This window comes from Pygocentrus nattereri, chromosome 21 (genome assembly GCF_015220715.1).
Source record: "Pygocentrus nattereri isolate fPygNat1 chromosome 21, fPygNat1.pri, whole genome shotgun sequence".
NCBI classification, from domain to species: domain Eukaryota; kingdom Metazoa; phylum Chordata; class Actinopteri; order Characiformes; family Serrasalmidae; genus Pygocentrus; species Pygocentrus nattereri.
In genome coordinates, this window is record NC_051231.1 from 17,005,277 (window position 1) to 17,028,428 (window position 23,152).

At 37.4% G+C, this 23,152-nt stretch overlaps 1 protein-coding gene across 4 annotated transcripts in view; it reads right to left on the bottom strand.

Annotated features, from left to right (window-relative positions):
* Positions 1 to 23,152, bottom strand: part of unm_sa1614 (un-named sa1614) — an 85,328-nt gene that overhangs the window by 22,320 nt on the left and 39,856 nt on the right. For 2 of the 4 annotated variants that reach the window (XM_037532538.1, XM_037532537.1), the window contains exons 9-17: positions 19,729 to 19,815; positions 18,159 to 18,167; positions 14,867 to 14,967; positions 12,930 to 12,999; positions 12,403 to 12,490; positions 8,295 to 8,343; positions 4,345 to 4,508; positions 2,934 to 3,067; positions 2,325 to 2,416 (exon numbers count right to left, since the gene is read on the bottom strand). In XM_037532538.1, the coding sequence (XP_037388435.1) occupies positions 2,325 to 2,416; positions 2,934 to 3,067; positions 4,345 to 4,508; positions 8,295 to 8,343; positions 12,403 to 12,490; positions 12,930 to 12,999; positions 14,867 to 14,967; positions 18,159 to 18,167; positions 19,729 to 19,815 (794 nt within the window). The remainder of the gene's footprint in view (positions 1 to 2,324; positions 2,417 to 2,933; positions 3,068 to 4,344; positions 4,509 to 8,294; positions 8,344 to 12,402; positions 12,491 to 12,929; positions 13,000 to 14,866; positions 14,968 to 18,158; positions 18,168 to 19,728; positions 19,816 to 23,152) is intronic. The other 2 variants (XM_017692845.2, XM_017692844.2) reach the window with 1 other exon arrangement.

Below are 23,152 nucleotides of genomic sequence, written 5' to 3' on the forward strand. Positions count from 1 at the left end.
TCCAGGCACTTAAGTCATTATAGAGCGCAGATTCTCAGATGCAGTTTTACTGTCCAGCTCATTATCCAATCATTCCCCAGCGTTTCTGTGAGTTATTTTAGGAAAGGCACAGGTGGGAGACTGACATTTTACTTTTAGCAAAACGTCCTGAGCTGAACCTGCATCCTCACAGGTCATATGTGATCGAAGGAGGTTTCTCAACAGGTGAAGCCAGGCTTCATTTTCAGCTGCTGGTCATGCATTGGAGGAGAGCACTAATTTCCCAACTCTCATTTACAGTGTTTTAGCACCATGCATAACAAACCATTATTGTTATCCATGACGCTGAAACATATTTCCAAGTTACGGTTCTCATCTAATCATTTAATAGCCCTTTTTACTTGTTTGTACTTATATCTTACTAATATGACCTACATGTCCTTTTAGACATGCTGACTATGCTAGACGTGAAAAGAAAATAGGCCAGTAACTAAACTCTGGGAGTAACTGAATTCTGGGAGTGCACACTGATAGTTAATAGGCCATATTTACTAATATTTTAAAAGTTTTTACTGTCTTCCTGATCTATTGTTCCCTTGGATATGTGACTGCAGTACTGATGTTACCCTTGATACTGAAAGCTTATGTAGGAACTTGATATTATGGTGCTGTTATAAAGGGTGAATCATTTTCAAAAAGGTGTTATATAGAACCATATAAAATGTGTTCTCCATCAATCTGAAGAACCTTTTCACTATGAAAAGAAACCATTAATCATGCAAAGGGTTTTTTGAGCGTTCAGGGTTCTATATAGAACCATTTCATTTACTTACCTTTGAGGAACTTTCTAAGAACTTTCTAGATCTTTTTAAGTGCGTATACTACTATTTTGCGTATTTCTTTAATGTTCATTAAATATACTGGATCTATGTCCATTGCCATATGTATGAAATTTTGTAAAAGTGTTGTAAAGTAGCAAAAATGTTTTTACAGTATGTAATTGCTCCATATGCTCCATTAAGTGAAAAGAGTTTGAGACTGATATCTGGAGGACCTCTTTGTAATCTTTGTAAATGTGAAGGTACCGTGTTTTTAACACAACTACATGTTTTTATTGTGACTTTTTTCACTGCGGAAATAGCAATTGTCTATCTAATATTGTCATTCTTTACACTTGCCAATTGTGCAAAACAGCACCACCCTCAGGTTATTAAAAAAACATCAGTGAGGCAGAAATGTCTTTTCTTTGTCTGACTTTGTCTGGTTTATTGGCTTGTTCCGGATAATGATGTCATGGTTGGCTTGTAGCTGACAAAGCGACTGCAAGTGATGGGTCAACATTCGCAAGAGATGGATTTGAGTATTTTACGAAAGTTTACCATGAGTCTGCTAATTAATGTAGTGTTTATGCAGACACAACCAGTTCAACTGTATTCCACCCAAAAATACATGAGGAGGAGAAAGGTGATGTGAGGTCACCAGCAGCCAATGTGAAAAATATATTCTAGACTTCCGCAATATATTTCATAAGACCTAAACAGAATATTTTATGTGCCCACCCTCTGCTCTAGATTTTTTCCTCAAAAAAATCTCTTGAAACATATAACTTGTATAACTTGTAATTAGCAGCCATTTTCATACACACAAATATATATATATATATATATATATATATATATATATATATTTCAATGTTTAAATAAGTTCATTTGAGAGCATCTCAAACAGCTCATCATTGAGTAATGTGTGTGTTAATGCAGTAAATGCATAAAATGTGCAGGATAGTGGGCCGTGGGCCTTCAGGACACTGTTTTAGAGACCTTCCAAAACAGAGCCAATCAAATAAACAACCGTATTTAATGTAGCACAATCTCCACTGCACCAGAACTCCACTGGTGCCTCTTTCATGTATTTGAAATGGTCATATCTTGGAAAACTGAACTTTTTTTGACCCCTTAAATTTCCAGGCCCCACCAGCAGGCCCAACATCTTATCTTCAATAAACTAAGCATAGCTCAGCCAGTTTACACTTTAGTCCTGGTTACTGAAGAATAAGCTTAATATTTTGAGGGCAATCCAATACAGCTCAATCTTTTTTTTTCTAAAAATGTTTTCTTTTTTTTTTATTATAGTCTGATTATAATTTTTCTCTGATTCTTATTCTGTTCTGATTTTCATTCTATTTTTTATTCTGATTCTGCTTATGTTATTAGTGTACAGTGAGAATGATGGACTGCAATGCCTTGTTGTGGATGCTGTTTGAGTGATGGAAGCAAAGACTCAAACAGCTGAATGAGATTTTCCTCAGCAGTTGGAGAGACAAATCCAGTCTGCCCATCACTCACATGTCACTTTCTGCAGATGGCTTCAGAGACGGACTGGGGAGGCTGGCCTCAACAATTTCATTAAACCCTGAGTTCCCCACATTCCTCGCCAACTGGACAGAGACAGAGAGACACAGAGAGAGACAGAAGAAGGAATACACAGAGTATTTATAAGTGTCAGGCAGAAAATATCAAGTGAAAATGAAATGAGAAACAATTAAAGATCAAATTTAGCCAGTTTATCTTTTATCACAAATGTAATAAATTAGCCATTTAGTGCTAATTTAGTCTCAAACCAAGTGATGTTGTTAAGTTATCTTGAACTGACTTGCTTATGTGGTTTCTGACAGTACCTGGCATATTGTTAATGCCATATACTCCTATACAAATGAACCAAAGTATAATCCTAGCCCTAGCTAATACAGTAGCATTAGGCATCTTAAAGTCTGAATTTTGTTTATATTAACTAAAAAAAGCACACATCAGACACCAAACATGACTTGACATTTGGGGCAATTATGATTTCTGTCCAGACCATCAATTTCAAGAAGAGTTGACATACTTTCAAATCTCTGCACTATTTACTTTGTTGTTCTATTTTTCATTGATTACTATGGAGAAGCACCCTACCAGCAATTCAGAAGTGCCCAGTTTGTCCAGAGAAAGGGACTGAATGCGTGAGTGATGAACGCCCATCTCCCGATGGATCCCTGAACACTCAATACATGTCAGAATGCCCAGATTGGTGGAGATCCATGTAGGATCTGAAAACAACACAGCAACATGAACAGTGAGTATGTGGCTTAATAAACCACAAAAAGATTTTATTGCATACTGTGTTAATCTGACTATGTAGCTCAGAAGTTGTTGGTGTGCCTGTGTCAAGGCCTTGCTATAGCTTTTCTACAGTAAAGTTTCTTGAAGAAGCAGCAACGCAAATAAAAACATTGAAATTAATTTCTAAGCTGTGCCATCAGCTTTTCTCAGAGACAAAGCCTCTGCTGGCTTGCCTGCTTTAATTATGTTTGCAGTTAATGGAATGTCTTTTAAGGACAGGCAATGTCTAAATGCTGATAAAGAGGCCTACAATGAGTTAAATTATGACTGATTATTTACAATTTCTTGCTGAATGATGCTATACTGGAAGTCAAATGAAACAGCAAGAACACTGTACTGTAGCAGTGCAGCTGCTAGTCAACAGGTTATTGAAGGCCTACACCAAATTAAACTTCCCATTGTGTTTTCAAGTTCCTCTCATTATGCTCTGAACCACATGTCAAAAGTCCAAAAACATTCTACCTATGACAAAGCAAAATGCATTTCTAGACAAAACAAAAAACTATTTTTTCCAGTATTGCTTTAAACACTTCAATCTTAAATTCCTAATTGCTAAACACACAATAAGAAGCGCCAACATTTAATTAAATATTCTAGGTGCCCCATGGCGTTTCTAAATTAAAACTTCTCTCCTTGCATTATGCATTGCATTTATATTTCTCACTTGAAGATTTTTTGTGAAATTTTGTTCTATTATGACTTCAATTTCATGTTTTTTATGTAACTAATTAGAGAAACCCAACACACAACTGGTAATCCTGTCAACCGAGGCTTGATATTCAGGAAGATGGAAAATTGTGTCCCATTTGCCTACCCAGTCGATGGACTTGAATCTTGTGATCAACAGTATTGAAAGTTCCAATAAGTCCAAAATAGATGGATTTGCCAAGCATCCAAGCCCAGGATGTCAACATTTACTAGAGAAGACTTGAAGAACCTTCTTTTTTAAAAGTGAAAAGGTTGTTTGAGTGTTCATGGTTCTATATAGAACCATTTTCTTGAGGAACCACCTTTTATAAAGGTATATATTAAAATACCTGCTATAGTGATACCTTGAGCTAGCATATGACTCTATACAGATATACAGCTACAGATAAGATACATATACATCAAAATATCAGTTGTGTGGAGAGAAGGTGAGTTTCAACTTGTGTTCCTTCCTCTTCTAAAAAAAAAACAAAAAAACTTTGGGTTCATCTCTTACCTGGAGCTCTGCAGTCACAGCACACGTTATTCCCCGGCATTCGGAGGATATCCTCAGTGATGGAGCGGGTTAAATCCTCCACACTGCTCTCACCACCTGTCTTGCGCTCATCTAGAGCCACATTCAGAGCCTCCTGCTTACTGTTAGTCAGCACAGAGATCCACCTGGAACACAATGATTTTAGGAAATAATTCAGTGTATCATGAAATCTCAAATTTCACAAAGACTCCACTTTGTTTGATTACTTTGGTGCAATGCCCAATGATTTAAAAATACGCTGAATACATAATGTGACTAGAGGAACTATTAACATGGTACTGGAATATACACAATAAAATGGACTATATATTTATACACTCACTGGCCACTTTATTAGGTACACTAGTTGCTAGTAAAAAGGTTGGACCCCCTTTGCCTTCAGAACTGCCTTAATTCTGTCTGCCCATTCTCCTCTGACCTCTCACATCGACAAGGCATTTACATCCACACAACTGCCACACTGGATATTTTCTCTTTTTTGGACCATTCTCTGTAAATTCTAGAGATGGTTGTGCATGAAAATCCCAGTAGATCAGCAGTTTTTGAAATATTCAGACCAGCCTGGCGCCAACAACCATGCCACATTCTGATGCTCGGTTTGCACTTCAGCAAGTTATCTTGACCACCTCTACATGCCTAAATGTATTGAGTTGTGGCCATGTGATTGGCTGATTAGCTATTTGTGTTAAAAAATAAAGGGAACACTTAAAGAACACTTCTGTGAAATCTTCACAGATGAAAGCAGGTTCACACTGAGCACATGTGACAGATGTGTGTGTGTGTGGCATCTATACCTGAATTCCAGAGATATAACGAGGGAAACACTTTGTTTTTTAATATGTAAAGCATGTGTAAATGACCTTGGAATTCTTTTAGAGCTTGTGTAGCAGCATGATGTTTATCTAGTAGGGGGCGCTATTAGCATGCAAGTCATTTAAAGAGAAAGAAAACATAAGCAGGACACAAATGCATTTGTTTTCAGTATCAACTTTTAAAAGAAGAGGGGAAGTAGTTTTCCAAAAATGTTGAGTTTTTATATTATTATTTATTCATTAAACATTTTCATGTTAATTTAGCATACAAGTTAAATCTGCAGCTATTTGTTTTGTGTTTTCTAGGTGATGAGGGGGTGGATCACAATCAATATTCCTCATGTTTAAAAAGAAAATACTGTGCAAAATATTTTTAGATATTTTACAAATTGCCCAGTCTTATTATTGATAACAAAATATTCTGACATTACAAATTTGACGCAGTTGAATTGCCATCTTCAGACCTTTGGATCAATGCTTCATGATCCCCTGATGCATTTTGACACCTCATACACACATATACACATACTTGCACACATACACAGTAAATCAATAAATTCAGAAAGCATGACGCATTTAAAATAGCTAGTTCTGCAGTGTTGCAAAGGGCTGTACTGCATACCATATAAAGCTATAATACCACGAATGGGCTTCAATATGACCCTGATCCAAGTTTCACTTTCCACTGCCTTCCACATGATGCAAGGAATGGCTCACTATAAAATGTTAATGTTGTTAACAGTGAATAAAATCAGACACAGTAATTAGCATTATACCATCATGCCAGTTGCTGCTTCCATTCATAAACAGCTAACATGTTTGGTGCTAAAGAGAGAGCAGGACACATTCTGCAATAATACCACGCCTATTACTACTACTACAAATATTAATAATAATCATGATAACAATAAAAACAGGCTGAAGTTCAAACCTTTTGAAGTACTTTTGTATCACCACTGTATGATTTTTTTGCTGGAATTAATTTATTCTCTGCTACATGCGCTTTGTGAGCATTATTATTGTCCAATGTATTGCAATGTAGTCCGTATTCCTGCACTGAAAAAAGTGATGCATTGAATTTACAAATGTAAATATCATTTCAACATGAATTAAACATAACACAATAATACAAACATAATACAGTTTTATCTCTCAGTTGTGCTGATGTAATACACATTATTACTGTGGAAATTATGTTTTTTCGAATCAAATCAATTCATGTTTGTGGTGTCTTCAATTGCTTTTCTCAAAAGCATTCAGCGGCTGTTTTCCTATTAGTTTTGAAAGATGCACCGTGGCTATCATAAGCCCTTTCATTTGCAGCTCTTGGCCTCTGGCATTTAGTCACAGATAAACAGGCAGAAGCACTTCAATCACAGCACAGAGAAAATCATCTGAGGAAGGGAAATCACATATTTCAAAGGCTTTCTTTGCTGTCATGGAAAGAGACACTCTTGGAAAGGGTGCATTGTGAATTAACAAAAAAAAGCTCTCTTCTATATGACTCAGTACACACTTCAGCTGACTGTCACATGAGTATGGGTTGAGCATAGAGGCCAAATAGACACAGCACTCTGTTTAGAATACTTGAAACATACTATACTATTCAATATGCACCTAAATTAAATTGATGTCTCCAAATTAAATTGATAGTTAGGTGAAAAAAGCTAATTTATCCGCTTCTCCCTGTTACCCTGAAAGTTGATCAGATGACATGTTTGGCTAATACATAGCTTATTTGTTTTCTGACACTGTATGACATTTTGTTATCTCTACAAACAGACAAAAATACATCATATAGTTAAAAACAGTTGTCAGGCTTGATCTTTATCCAGAAAGTAATAGATGCAGTAACACTTGAAAAATGCTGGTAAACACTTGTTTTTTTGCCCAGTTTTTCAGAATTATAAACAGTAGCAGGTCTGAATTCTATCCTTACTTTTGTCCATTTTTATACAGAAACCACAAAAGCAAGTATATTTGGGATAACTTCACAAATTGACAAAGTTTGCATGAGGACATAGCTACACAGCTTGCATGATGCTAAATGGTGAGGTATAAGTTTCCGTGACTTGTTAGCTGATACCTCATATACCGCCAGCACAAAACTTTAGACACCAATCACATCTTGACTGATAGACTATGTTTGGGCTCATAGGGACATTGCATATCTTTTTTTTTGCATTTTTGTATGAATTATTTTTAAACCCAATTTTCTCATGTTCAATTCCACCCACTTGCTAGGTCTCCCCTGTCATATGATGACTCCAAGCTAGGAGGGCAAAGGCTAGCACATGCTTCCTCCAAGCCAAATGAAGCAGCACCACATTAGATATTTTTAACTATTGCGAAATGAACATCATTGGGAAGCTCAACTCACTTGGAGGAGAATGATACCTGATAATTCATGTTGTGATATCTAACAGAGACCCTGCGTGGGTTAGCATTGCGCTTAATGATGGAAGAAGGGTGAATGAGGGCCATCCTACCTAAAGAAGTAGCATTCCTAAGCCAGATAAAGCACTATAATATGGTGTCTGTGTGCTGCTCCGAGTCCGTCATACGTCTTTCTGTGTTCACATCACATGCACAGGCTCAAAAAAGGTCAGCCTGATGTTTAAGTCTCAAATGCAAAATCAACATTGTAATAGCAATAGCAGATAATTCACTTACATCCTCAGAAGTCACCTCGTTATTTTGACTGAGTTCTCTTTGAATTAGCTTTCAACACTTTCAAAATCATCAGATCATCTGCTCGGGAAAGGGGTCTGAAGCACAACATTCCCACTAGAATCCCCAAATCCTCAAAATCCCAACCCAAGTCTGAATTTTTACTCTAATTTCTCTTGGACGCTCAGCATAGTATTGCTAAGGACTTAACTCCCAACAATAGGGCCAACAATTAAGATGCTGAGACCACTTGGTTGCCCTCTCTTAACATGTGTGTGTGTGTGTGTGTGTGTGTGTGTGTGTGTGTGTGTGTGTGTGTGTGTGTATAAAATGGATACAACTGGTCTAAAAGCTTTATGGAATCCAAAAACATGCTGCAGGATTTTCATTGCCAGCGGAAGAAAGAAAAGATCAAATAAAAATACTCACGCCATGCAGTCAGGCTCATCTTCAGCCAGAAAGTGATATGTGCGGTTATCTGCAAAGAAAACACAGGTGAGCAAAGTCACACATACTTAACAAACATTAGGTGCTGAAACAGGATCCAATGCTAACATTAGAATGCAGTCTGTAAACATCTTGCACCCAGAAAGCCCCTTGCCTGGTTTTTAAAACTCTACTGAGAGACGTTATCATACCTGAGATCATACTGACTGAAATACTGGCAGAATTTCACAAAATAGCAAAAAGTCAGACTCCAAGAAATCTACTGATACTCTGTGAAACTAAAGTACACTGTAAAATATCCAATACAGATACCCGCTCATCCAATGTTTCTTCTGAAATCAAGGATATTACTGTGGAGTGTGTTTTCTTTTCACTGCAGCAGCATCTACTCTTTCCTTTGTGCTAAATACTGGAACATTGCTGTGAGGATTCGATGGCATTTAGCCACAAGAGCATTAGTGAGGTCACCTACTGGTTATGGATGATTAGTTGATTAGTTGTCTTCCCAAAGGTATTGGATAGAGCTCTAGAGAAGTTTCACTGCTCAGCAGTCCAGTGCTAGGGGTCTTTATACTCCTCTAGCCGAGACTAAAAATGTGCAATTTATAATTATTTCAACCGATTTCAGATTCCTTGGCCTTTGCTCATTTTCTGTGAAGAATATACACTGCTCAAAAATAACACATCCTAGATCTGAATGAATGAAATATTCTCATTGAATACTTTGTTCTGTACAAAGTTGAATGTGCTGACAACAAAATCACACAAAAATCATCAATAGAAATCAAATTTATTAACCAATGGAGGCCTGGATTTGGAGTCACACACAAAAACTGGAAAAACACACTACAGGCTGATCCAACTTTGATGTAATGTCCTTAAAACAAGTCAAAATGAGGCTCAGTATTGTGTGTGGCCTCCACGTGCCTGTATGATCTCCCTACAACGCCTGGGCATGCTCCTGATGAGGTGGCGGATGGTCTCCTGAGGGATCCCCTCCCAGACCTGGACTAAAGCATCTGCCAACTCCTGGACAGTCTGTGGTGCAACGTGGCGTTGGTGGATGGAGCGAGACATGATGTCCCAGATGTGCTCAATCGGATTCAGGTCTGGGGAACGGCCGGGCTAGTCCATAGCCTCAATGCCTTCATCTTGCAGGAACTGCTGACACACTCCAGCTACATGAGGTCTAGCATTGTCCTGCATTAGGAGGAACCCAGGGCCAACTGCACCAGCATATGGTCTCACAAGGGGTATGAGGATCTCATCTCAGTACCTAATGGCAGTCAGGCTACCTCTGGTGAGCACATGGAGGGCTGTGCGGCCCTCCAAAGAAATGCCACCCCACACCATTACTGACCCACTGCCAAACCGGTCATGCTGAAGCATGTTGCAGGCAGCAGATCGCTCTCCACGGCGTCTCCTGATTCTGTCACGTCTGTCACATGTGCTCAGTGTGAACCTGCTTTCATCTGTGAAGAGCACAGGGCGCCAGTGGTGAATTTGCCAATCCTGGTGTTCTCTGGCAAATACCAAGTGTCCTGCACGGTGTTGGGCTGTGAGCACAACCCCCATCTGTGGATGTCAGGCCCTCATACCATCCTCATGGAGTCATTTTCTAACCGTTTGTGCAGACACATGCACATTTGTGGCCTGTTGGAGGTCATTTTGCAGGGCTCTGGCAGTGCTCCTCCTGTTCCTCCTTGCACAAAGGCGGAGGTAACGGTCCTGCTGCTGGGTTGTTGCCCTCCTATGGCCTCCTCCACGTCTCCTGGTGTACTGGCCTGTCTCCTGGTAGCGCCTCCAGCCTCTGGACACTACGCTAACAGACACAACAAACCTTCTTGCCACAGCTCGCATTGATGTGCCATCCTGGATGAGCTGCACTACCTGAGCCACTTGTGTGGGTTGTAGAGTCCATTTTATGCTACCACAAGTGTGAAAGCACCACCAACATTCAAAAGTCACCAAAACCTCAGCCAGAAAGCAAAGGTACTGAGAAGTGGCCTGTGGTCCCCACCTGCAGAACCACTCCTTTATTGAGTGTGTCTTGCTAATTGCCAATAATTTCCACCTGTTGTCTATTCCATTTGCACAACAGCTGTGAAATTGATTGTCAATCAGTGTTGCTTCCTAGGTGGACAGTTTGATTTCACAGAAGTTTGATTTACTTGGAGTTATACTGTGTTATTTGTGTTCCCTTTATTTTTTTGAGCAGTGTATAACACATTTTCAATGACTTCACTCTATTCAACCCTACACACTTATATTACACGTGGTGTTGGGGTGAATCCACGGAATAAAGGTGTGGAGGTGCTGTGTCCTTCACTCTGTTCTGGTCCTACAAGGCAGGATGGTAGTGTGTGTGTGTGTGTGTGTGTGTGTGTGTGTGTTCACCAGACCACTGAGTAACAAATACATCATCACCACACAAGGGTTAAACTCCCTGTAGCCTACCCCTTCTCGCACTTTCCAAACATGCTCTCATTGCTGTGATGAATTTGTAACACAACCATCCATGTACTTTAAAATCAATCCTCTTTAAAATATCAGCCATGTTTATGATGTGATGACACAGCACACCAGATGTATAGAATAATAATGAATGAATAAATAATGATAGTGATGCTTCTAAGGCCTATATTGCAGGCATTGTTCGCTCTGGAGTGCTGGTCAGTGCACAGGGATGAGAAAGCAAATTCAAATAATTTGTAATCAGAAATGCAGAACTACAAATAAAGAAAAGCAAATAAAATGCTAATCCCAGCACACTAAACCACATTCGTGAAAGTGAAACTAACATTGCATTGCCTTTTGATTAAATTCAGAATTAAAAAAAATCCACTCATAGCAGTTGCAATGAGGCTCTCTTGGTCAGGAGTTGATAAATGGAGCGCAGGGACGGTAGACTTGTTTGTATCATCCATAGCAGGGAAGTAACATTACCCATATGGCCAACTAATGAAATAGATAGAAGATTAAATCAAGTGTAAAGGTTATCACTTATAAAAGTATTCCCAAGGTTATTTGGTGTACTCCTGGGGTAATTCCTGGGGTCTGGAAATCCTTGCATAATAGAAAGAAGCACATTTAGTATATTTCCTTGTGCATGGCCCATAAATTGTGTATTTAAGCTTCTGTTGTATATAAAGCACCAAACTGCCGCAAAAGTATAAATTCGGTCTATGGTCTCACTTCGGTCAATGGGCTCTGTTTACCATATTGTTTATTGTAGACATTCACACACAGACAGCTAGCTCTAACTGAGTCAAATACACCCACATTGCTATGTGGCAATAAAGAATCACATAACTATTAATAGCAGCAGTTATCAGGACCAGTCTGAGAGTTATGTAACTAAAGCAGAACAGTAAAAGCCAATGCAAGTATTATGACACAGTTAACCTGAGTAAAGCAGCTTCTGCGTATAACTTCATCTTATTCATACTGAATTAGAGCGACTTTTGATATCCTTGTTTTATCCCATCCTTCACAGGGAACAAATCTAAACATGGAATTTTCTACTAATTTTAGTGCACAATTTCTATTTCTTTGCTGAGTTTAACATAACAATACATATAATAATATGTAATATATGCCATATTCATAAAGTTAGCAAATAAATAGAAATTGTGTTTTGTCTTTAGAGAATGTGTACTTGCTTTCATTTAGAAAGTCAACAAAACATCATTTGACCAGGGGTGCCCACACTTTGGCATTGTACATTGTACACATTACACACTGTTTGTTTGGAATATGCAAACACTGTTGCTCTCACTGGATGCTGGTGATGACAGCCATAATAAAATAATATTGTACTGCTTCAGCCTGTCCAATATATACAGCATCAGTGACAGTAAGTTACTCAGTGAAATAACGACTTAGAATAAATTGGCAGTTATTTTCACACTTTGTAAAGCAATGAAATGGAAACTTTTCTCTGCATTCTTACACGTGAGCTTTCTTGCTATAACTCTTAAAATAGGGTACTCTTTTAGACATTTGCTATATTTGGTATATCTTTATATTATGTCATCATGTCACATATTGCGGCGTTGAACAGAGGGCCGCAAGTGCAGTTGTAACTTACGTGAAATTAGGTCAAAGCATTTTTTGTCCTCAAGACTGGGTTTGACTTGGCAGGTGAGGAGGTTCAGTTTGGCTGGAGGTTTATTTGGCTGACAAGAAAGAGAGGGCACATAATCACACTCAGAAGTCACCGTTAACGCTTGTAGCTGATTGAAACAAGCAGAGAAATTTTAATCTTTCAACTTATATCATATTTGTGTTTCTAGTAGAAGAGAAGATATTTGAATACAATTAGAATTTGCATGCAGAAAGAAGAAACATCCTTTGCAGTACAGTTCTCTTTTTAATTGGGAAACAAATGGTAAAAAGTCAGAAATGCAAACTGAAATTTGTTGATACAGAATGTAAATTCACTGTATGCAATAGTACTGTAATTATGTAATGAAATAATAATGTAATCATATAATGAAATAATAATGTAATTATGTACTTACATGGTAACATGTAGATTTATATAAAAGCAGAGTAGTGTAATATATTAATAAAGCCACAACTGGGCCATAAATGTAATATAATGCTATTTCTTACAGTTCCATGCGCGATTGTGAGATAGCAGTTGTGCACACTGCACTTCCTCTTCTGCCACATCTTTCTCAGCCTGTGATACAGAGAAATGTCATTACATCTCGCAAACATTAATTCCAACATGCTAACTAGGGCAATGAGGCTGCAAAATATGTTGTTTGTAAACTGTAACGGCAATATTACCCTTTGTAAAGCTGTTATTGCTGAAGTGTGCAATATGCAAATGAGCCCGCAATCACAAAGCTTTTTGGTAAGAGCTATGAACATCCTGAACAACCACAATTCCAGGGATGTTTTCTGCAGGTGTTTTAATAAAACAAGGCATTCTCGTACAAACCCAGTTTCAAAAAAGCTGGGACAGTGCGTGAAAGGCTAATAAAAACAGAAAGCAGTGATCAGTAAATTCTGTTTGATCTTTTATTAATTAAAAACACAACAAAAACATAATATTTTATTTTTTACCTTACGAACCTTACCTTATGTAAATAATATAGCTCATTGCAATTGTAATACCTGCTACATGTTCCAAGAAAATTGGGCAGGAGCATGTTGAACACATGTTAAATTCCACTTGTCAATTTGGGGACTGAAGATTCCAACTCTTCCAATTTTGAGAGCAGCATGTTTTGCCATTTTCTGTTATACTAGACTTCAGCTGTACAACTGCACTTGGCCTTTGCTGTCATACTTTTAGCTTAATAAGACACATCTTTAGTGTGAGGCATGTCTGGAGTGGGCAGGCCAGTCTAGCACTGCACTCTCTGATTAGGCAGCCATGCTGTTGTAGTGTGCAGAATGTGGCTTGGTGTTGTCATGTTGAAATAAGCATGGGTGTCCCTGAGGGAAAAAAAATGGCATCTGAAAGGCACCATATGTTGTTCCAAAATGTGTTCAGCTTCATACCCTGAAACACCCTGGCCTTTGAACTTTATGCCGGTAACAATTTTGATGGTCCTTTTATTCTTTGGCTTTGAGAACATGAGGGCATTATTTCCATAAAAAATCTCAAAGGTGGACTTGGTAAGGATGAGGGTGTAGAGGGTGAAATACCTAAAATCCTTGCAATCCCTGGTTGAGGAATGTTATTTTTGATGAATTTTTTGCTTATGTGAGTGGCGAGCCTCAACCCATCCTTGCTCATAAAGGACTAGGCCTTTCCTGGATGGTCCTTTTATATCCATGGATGATTGCATCACCTGTTTAGAATAAGGTTTCATAATGTTCCTAGTCTTACAATAACCATGTCCCATCTTTCATGGAACGTGTTGCATGCATCAATTTTAGAATGAGCAAAAAGTGATGTTGAGGTAAAACATTACAAATTTACAGTTTTCATTCAAATACAAGTTAGACTAGATTTAAAAATCACTGCTTTCTGTTTTCTGCATTTTACAACTGTCCCAACTATTTTGGAACTGGGTTTGTAATTTAAGAAAAGTAAATTATTTTGGTCAAAACAATATAGGCCAACATTTAATAATGTACCCTTACTAATTCACCCGTACACTTAAAATATGTTGCAAAGCGTTATATATAGAAAAAACATTATATATATTACAAAAACAATGTTCATAATATAGTCAGTAAAGCTTACTGTGCCAAAACTTATCATGATAGCAATAATATGACATCTTATCGCTCCACCCCACCACTATACATACAGCAGAACACATAAGAAGCCATGCTGACATTCTGCTTTTTAAAGCAACTTCCTAATACAGTCAGAAAAGCCACATTACTGCTGTAGGAAAATCCCTTTAGTATGGAAACTCCAGGGGAATAAATCAGAAGTGGAAAACAAGTTCACTGTGAACAGATTGTGTTCAAAAACAGTGATTCAGTCATATCACGCTGATCTGCATCACTGTGGTGGGAAAAACACACACACACACACACACACACACACACACACACACACACACACACACAAATGACTTTACCCGTCACTCTTCTTGTAGAGGTAGCCTGATTTCTCTGTGCCGTATTGCTTGTTGCCTTGAAGCTGGTGCATGCTGTACACGGTCTGCCTGCTTAAAGAATCCTGTGGCACACACACACACACACACACACACACACACACACACACACACACAATAAGATCACACTGGCTCTCTGATTGTATATTCTGACACTGTACAACATGCTGTGTTCTATTAAAATGTTATTATAAGAATGGTAAGATGCTGTCTTACAGTGTCAAAAACCACTTAACAATGTCTATTTGAGATTACACAAATGAGAGTTTTGTCCATTTATCAACATTTCTGCTTAGTTTGATCACTGAAATATAAACAAATGTATTTTAGAAAGCTCTAATGTGAAATGGTGCACTGCAGGGAAACTTACTTCTTTCTTTACAACGGTAATAGCAGTCAAGGGTCATAATGACCACAACACAAATGTAGTTTTTTTCCCTACAATACAAAATGACCAGTGCACCTACACGTCTTCTGACTTTTATATACACTCACTGGCCACTTTTAGACATGTAGAGGTGGTCAAGACAACTTGCTGAAGTGCAAACTGAGCATCAGAATGACTTGAACGTGTCATGGTTCTTGGTGCCAGATGGGCTGGTCTGAGTATTTCAGAAACTGTTGATCTACTGGGATTTTCACGCACAACCATCTCTAAAGCAATATCACAGGCATCCAGAAGCATATTTTATAATCATTTTGTGTACTGACTTTCATCATGTAATATTTAGAGGCACAGAATGCTTCAGACTTCTAGTTCCTATTACCACCACTTTACGTTAAACCACTCTTAAAATGATTTGTTTACATCTTAATCATGGAATTATGCCTTAATAATTTCAAGTGTGTGATGATATAGGCATGCTAAATGATATAAGCTTCCACAACATACTAACTAGGTTCACAGATCTTGCACAAACCTAAAAAAGCAAACTTTGGACATCAAACATGTCTTGGCTAATCAACTGTATTTGGAAACTTAAATTGATTTGTTTGCTGAACTAGCATTTTAACATCACTAGTGTTTATTGTTTGTGAATTTAAAAGATTTTGTTTCAAATGTTTGTGAATTTAAAAGTTGTTCTAGATTAGAGCATCAAATAGAAACACAGAAACACATACAGTATTGTGCAAAGGTCTTAGGCCAGCCAAATCTATTAATCTGGGCATAAAGTGTGTTTTTGCTCATAAAACATTACAATAACTGCAAATAAACATTAATACATTAAAAAGGAGGCAGACCTGTAGTAAAAGGAGGTAGAGTTTTCAGTAACATTATTGCTATGTAGCGAGCTGGTTCAGTCATTCTCGTTGCAGCTCTAGCCACTGCATAGATTTGTACAAATCCACAAGCAGCGCAAGTGATTTAAGTTAATGCTATAATTATTAGATAAGCTGGGTATTGGAAGGTATACTGGACTGTCTTTTTTGTACTTGTATCCTAATTATGGTGTAAAATGCATGTTCTGAATGTAAAATATTCAGTATCATGGCTCTTCATAAAAATTATGAGCATGTAAAAGTTGCAAGTGTTGCAGTATAAATAATCACCGAGATTAAAATGACATAATATGCGTAATAATCTAATTAAGTGGAAAAATTGAAGCAGTATATAGTTTTTTTTTAATGTTCATTTTGTGAAATGCACAGAAAATTCATTTTCACTCACTAATTCAGATTTCTCACAGGAGAGCGCTAGTGTTTTTTTAATAAATAATTTAATAATTAATAGGCTGAATAATTTATAGGCTGAAGATAAAAAAGCAACAGGAACAGGCAAACAGTAAAATCCCAGATCACTGTTGGCTTTATGTATGACATTACAGCCCCAGGTAATTAACAACTTTTAAGCATTTAACCCAAACATCTGGATGTGGTTCTTACTGTTCTTCATGACCTGATGAACTACAATTACTATAAACACTAGATTTTATCCTGTGTCACAGCTCAGATTATTCTTAAGCAGATGGCTTGGGCAGTGGAGAAATGCTTGATACTGCACACAGCACATAGTTCCAGCCCTGATAAATACATTTTTCGTGGCCTAAGATGTCTGCACAGTAATACAAAGGCCTTCCACTGACGGTGGTTAAAGCAGCCACAGCGTGCAGTGTAACACATGCAGTATATCAAAAATGGAAAGCAGAAGTGTTGCTTCACACACGCTGCAGATTAACATATGTTCACAGTTGGGGGAGATGACACATAACAGTCAAAACATTCCACACCAAGGTTCAATACATTTAGGCCATGCACTAGGTGCAAACATGACTGTATGAGCAGGCAAAGAAGCACTTAAATATCATGTTATATTACAAATAAATAACATATCATACCATTAATAATAATAATAATAATAACTTCATATACACCAACCAGACCCTTTATCAGGTACACTACCTTGTATCTACAGTCACTCCACTTACCAGGTGCACTTTGTAGTTCTACAATTATAGACTACAGAATTACAGATCTGTTTCTGTGCACTTGTTAACTTGTTAAACTTGTTAGATCTCTTGACTTTGTTTTACAATGGTCAGAGCAGTTATTACTTGGGTGGTGGATCATTCTCAGCACTGACTCTGACGTGGCTGTGACATGTTAATGTGTGTTGTGCTGGTCTGAGTGGATCAGACACAGTAGAGCTGCTGGACTTTTCACACACGTGTCACTGCTTGACTGAAAATAGTCAACCAACCAACCAGCATCCTGTGACCACCCTTGAAGGACTAGAGAAAGACAAATATAAACTGCGCAGCAGCAGATGAATTATCGTCTCTGACTTTACACCTACAAGGTGGACCAACAAGGTAGCAGCGAGTGGACAGTTAGTAGACACAGGGTTTAAAAAGTCCACTCCGCTCACACCAGCACAACACACAAATCATGCCATTTTCACAGTGCTGGGAATAATTCATCACCCAAATAATACCTGCTCTGTGTGTATATGTATTGCGTTTTAGGCTATATTTTTGTCTTGAAAAGAGGACAAAGCTTACAAATACTAAATAAGAACTGAAAACTAACATAACGAACAAGTACTTGAGCATTCAAATTATTAGGGCCAGGCTTAGTGTATGGCAAAAAAAGAAAAGAACATGCATGTTTAATAAAACTTTAAAAAAGAAATAAAAATTAAAAAAAAAAAATCATGAGGACACTAAACAAACAGACTGGTAACAATGATACACATACATCTAAGGATGCATGTAGCACAAAAACAGCACTGCATGCAAATCCATAAATGTAAACTTACTCTCCTAGACTGATTGCATTGAGCAAAAAACATCAAGTTAGTACTGCATTAAATACTAATTCTAAACACTGTACATCCAAAAGTATCCAGACACTATTTCAAAACATTTAATTCAGATGCTTTAAGTTGCACCTATGCTGACACAGGCATTCAGTTCTGTGCAAACAGCTTGCATAATCCCCATAGAAAAGCTTTGCCAACTGAATAGAAGCTCTGCTGCCACACAAGAGCCTAAGGTCACCATTTCCAATGTTTTCTGTATAAAGCACCCCAGCAGTGGGCTCTGGAACAGTGAAACAGCATTCCCTGGAGTGCTGGAGCTCTAACCAATTCCTTTGGGATGAGTTTGAGTGTTGTTTGTGATCAATAAAAAAATCATCCAACATCTATACTTGGTCTCACTAATGCTCTTGTGGTTGAATACAATTAATACAATAGTAAATACAATACTCACAGTAGAAATACAATACTCACAGTAGAAATACAATACTCACAGTAGAAATACAATACTCACAGCAATGTTCCAACATGTAATGTTACGCCTTCCCAGAACAGTAGAGGTTATTACTGCAGTGTTTTTATTGTTTTAAAGGGCCCATGCCATAGACAAAAAAATCGTTTGTTACTTTCGTGTAGTATGTAAATACTGTGAGTGGAGAACACACTGTTCACTCCATATAGTCCAGCTGCAAAAACAGCCCTTTCTGAATTACCTGTTTTTCTGATGTCAAACCAACATGTTGACATATTTTTTGCCTTTTCAGCCTTCAGAAGCCCCACCTATTAATTCTGATTTTTCAGTCCAGACTGCTTTGCGAATGAGGCACAATACAGGACAGGTATTCAGAACAGAGGTAATGTACATATATTAGTCTTAAACACACAGTAACATAAACAGCCTGTTTAATTTTAAGGGATGAAGAGATGTTGGAAAATGTGCTAACACTTTCCTAGAAGCCTATATTAGCATGTATCCATTTCAGATGCTTTATAACTTGTTGGATACAATGTTTTGTAAGTCTATTTATACACACTAATAATGAGGCTCCACCAAAGACCTATGATTACCACGTTGGTGACTTATAAACGTGTATTAACACTAATGTCACTAATTATAAAGTCTTTTAATGGTTACTGACCTGGGCATAATTATAAAGCAGCTATAAAATACTTGAACAATTATAAAACATTACAAATATTTAAAATGCAATTACTGTGCTTCAAGCTAAATTACTGATATTTTAGGTTATTCATATTTGAACGTTAAATGCATTGTTTGTCTGTCAGTGTGTGCCCTATAATTTACTGTACATCTTTTATTATTCCAGGATCACCTGGGAGAGCTTCCCCAGCTTCCAAGGATAACTAGATGTCACTTACGAATTAGAGTAATATTTGGAAACACATAGAATGTGGTTTCATAAAGATTTCAATCATGACAACTGAAAAACCAGAATCTGGATGGTTTTTTGGTACGATTGTGTCTGCGGTGAAGGGAGAGGGTGGGTTCCAACTTCAGAAACCAAAATGACATCATTGTCAGTGTGTGCATATGAGTGTGAGAGATTACCTCTTTAAGCTCAGGTTGTAGGGCAGGTTTCAGCTGGTCCCGCAGAGAACAGAGCTGCCTCTTCTCTTCATCCTGCCTGTGCTTAATCTATACAAACACAAACACAGAGTGCACACAAACACTCTTGTAAATGTATGTTAGGCATTAGAGGTCTTCACAGGTTTAAAACTGAAGACCAACCCGTATCAGCAGAGCTTACTGTATCTAAGAAGCGACTTAAGCAGCTTAGGGCCCCATGGCTACAGGGGGCCCTGTAACAGCAACTTCTTAGGTGTTACAGTATTATGTTGTGTAAGACGCTCAAGTAATGATAAAAAAATATAACAACTAAATACAAACATGCATGTAAAACTGCAAAATGGAACAGAAGATGAGGTGAAATAGCCAAAAATAAAGGTTGTACACCATTTGCATGTAGCTTTTATTCAGACAAATAAGAAACAGTCAATCTGGATAGAAAATATGTAAGATGAATTGAATTTAATCACCAATACTACACAAATTAGCCAGATCACCAGTTCGCTACTGTTACGTAAACAGTTCATTTTAACTTAATTGTTAAGATTAACTTAGGAAGGTTTATTTAAAACTATATGTAAGATTTAGATGTATAAATCCTCAGTAATAGTAGTCCTGTTTGGATCGAGATCACAGTAATGTAATAACAAAACCAGATAAAACCAGATAAGTAATGAAATAACAAAACCAGATAATAGATAAGGCGCCTCCATTTTAAATTGTTCTTAAATTAAACTGGATACAAGGCTAACAGCTAAAATGGACGTTGATTTTACCAATTTCTTAATCATCATTTTCATGACCACTGTGTGAAAATCCACAAGATTTTAGGTGATGGCCAAATTACAAGGACAAGGAAAACGAAATATCTCAAAAACACCTCTTGCAAGAGTTTTCTGTGGCATTTAGTAAGTTACTAGCTTAACCCTAGTCTATATACCATTTAGCTGCATAATGTATTGTCATTGTTCAGAAGTAGGTACACATGCCATTAACGCCGCACAATGACGTCTGGATGCTGGGCTATTTGGGGTAATTTGGGGAAATTACACAGATCCTTTATCCTGTAAGAATCGTCCAGTCAAATCACACACAAATTACATCCACATCCAAAAAGTTACTAACTCCTTAAGGCCCCTAAAATGCTAGAGCCAGCACTACCTATCTGTGACTTTGAGACTGGGATGAGTCAGAATGTTTAAATATTTGAACAGTCAAAATAATATAAAAAAAAAAATTGCTGCCGTTAGAGCAAAACTTTGCATGCCTATTTTTGTTGTTTGTCAGGTTTTGAAGTGATTTGAAAATGCCCTTTACATTATTTGTAAATTTCATGATGAATGGACCAAAAGAAATGGCCCATAAATACATGGGAAAAAGTGTGCTTACAGTGACATTAAAACGGAAGTATGAATTTTTCTTCTTCTGTTATCATTCTGGAGATGCTTTCTGAAAGGTTTTGTTCAAGAAAATTATGAATCAGGATTTTCGAAATGCAAGTAAGCCTCTGTCGACTGTTTTTTTGTTGCAATTGGTTCAAGGTACATTTTGACGGAAGCATGTTCACCTTGAGTTGTGTGAGTTTGTTTAGCAGCTTTATAACATGCCAATGCTGATTACTATTCACATGCACAGAAAACCCAAAAAATAAAACACAAGTAAACCATATTTTTTCACAGAACACTGGTAAACAGCATGAAGCAGAAGTTGGCTTTTTATTCCAATTTTCTGTTCTACCTTAATTGGTGTTGGAGTTACATTCACGTGCCTGGTCAGCATTTAAGGAAAAACTTTAAATCTGGTTAACTGGCTAATATTGGTCACAGAATTGACCAAGAATGAGTACAGTAAGGATTTTCTCAATATATCACTGAGTTTCCCATTAAGCTCAAGCTCCCTTCAGCAGCCTCTTTGTGCTGAGTATGTAAAATTATGTGAATTGTGATGGTAAAATGCGTTACAAAAAAAAATAATCAAATAATCTGTACTGATACACAAAAAATGGGTATACTATGTTTAGAACAGTTTAATCTCATCTATAGATTAAGTGGAATCAATGAGTCTAGAAAATCTGGAGTCGTGCATCACTACTTTTAGCAAGTGTCCCTTTTCAATTTTTTCATGAAGGTCTAAAGACAGTTCTGTTCAATATACTCAATTCTGCTCCATGTTTTTGCTACGATTGAAAGAAGCAGCATTACTCAGGAAAAAAATGCTAAAATATGGCCATGATGATTAACTGATGAAGATATGATGAGTAATTTACTTTCGTTCTTGGAAGACAATTTGGAGTCAAGTTTTGAGTGAGGTCTTTTTGAAGGTGTTTGGAGCACAACGTACATTACAAAATATATTTCCACATGCTGTGGGCACATTACACATTTCCACCAGAGAGGTCTCCAAATCTCCAAATCGTACATAGTGCAGCTTTAGGTTATTGTATTTCAACAAAATATACACACTAATTTGTTTTAAAAACATACTGTAAAGCTAGTTGTCCACAAACATATAGTGAATGTACTCTTCTGTACAGCTGACATTAAGGACATTAACTAACTGCTCTTGATTTTCAACTTTAACGCTGCCTAAAACAAACACTCTATTCATCTTAGATCAAACACTTCAGACTCATTCAGCCTGATTTGTGCTGATTCTTTTTTCTGATACTGTCAGAAAGAGGAAGAGTGGGAGTGGAAGCTTCTGACCTTGATGCTTCGTGATCAGAAGAATTTCAGCTAAATCATGTTTGCCATCCACATGCACAGACTGTTATCACCAGCTTTCTTAGGTGCTCTTGTCTTACATAAAACATAATGACATAACATCTTTTATGCTATATTTAGATTATTATGTGCATCATGTATTTTACAAACCCAATTTCAAAAACATGGAGATAGGTGGAAAATGTTAAAAAAAAAAGCAGCAATGATTTGCAAATCATTTTTAACATGTATTCAACAGAACACAGTACAAAAACTTAAATTTTTCGCATATATACCCTTTTTCCAAATTTGATACCTGCCATACATTCCAAAAAGATGAGAAAGAGGCATGTTTCCCACTGTGTTACATCACTTTTACTTTTTACAATGTTCAGCAATCTTTCAGGAAGTGAGGACACCCATTGTAGTACTTGTGAAACTGGAGTTTTTTTTCTCATTCTTGCTTGCAGAGATGTCGCTGAAAAAGGTGTCATCTAGATGACAGCATATGCTGTTCCAAAATGTTTACGTACCCCTCGGCATTAATGGTGCCTTCACAAATGTGGAGGTTACCCATCAAAACACCCCTACACCAAGACAGACACTGGTTTTTGAACTTTTGAACAGGACATTCATCATAAAACAATTTCACAGGTGAACCAACCACAGCAAAGGTTTCCTCTCTGCACCAAACCATCTCAGGT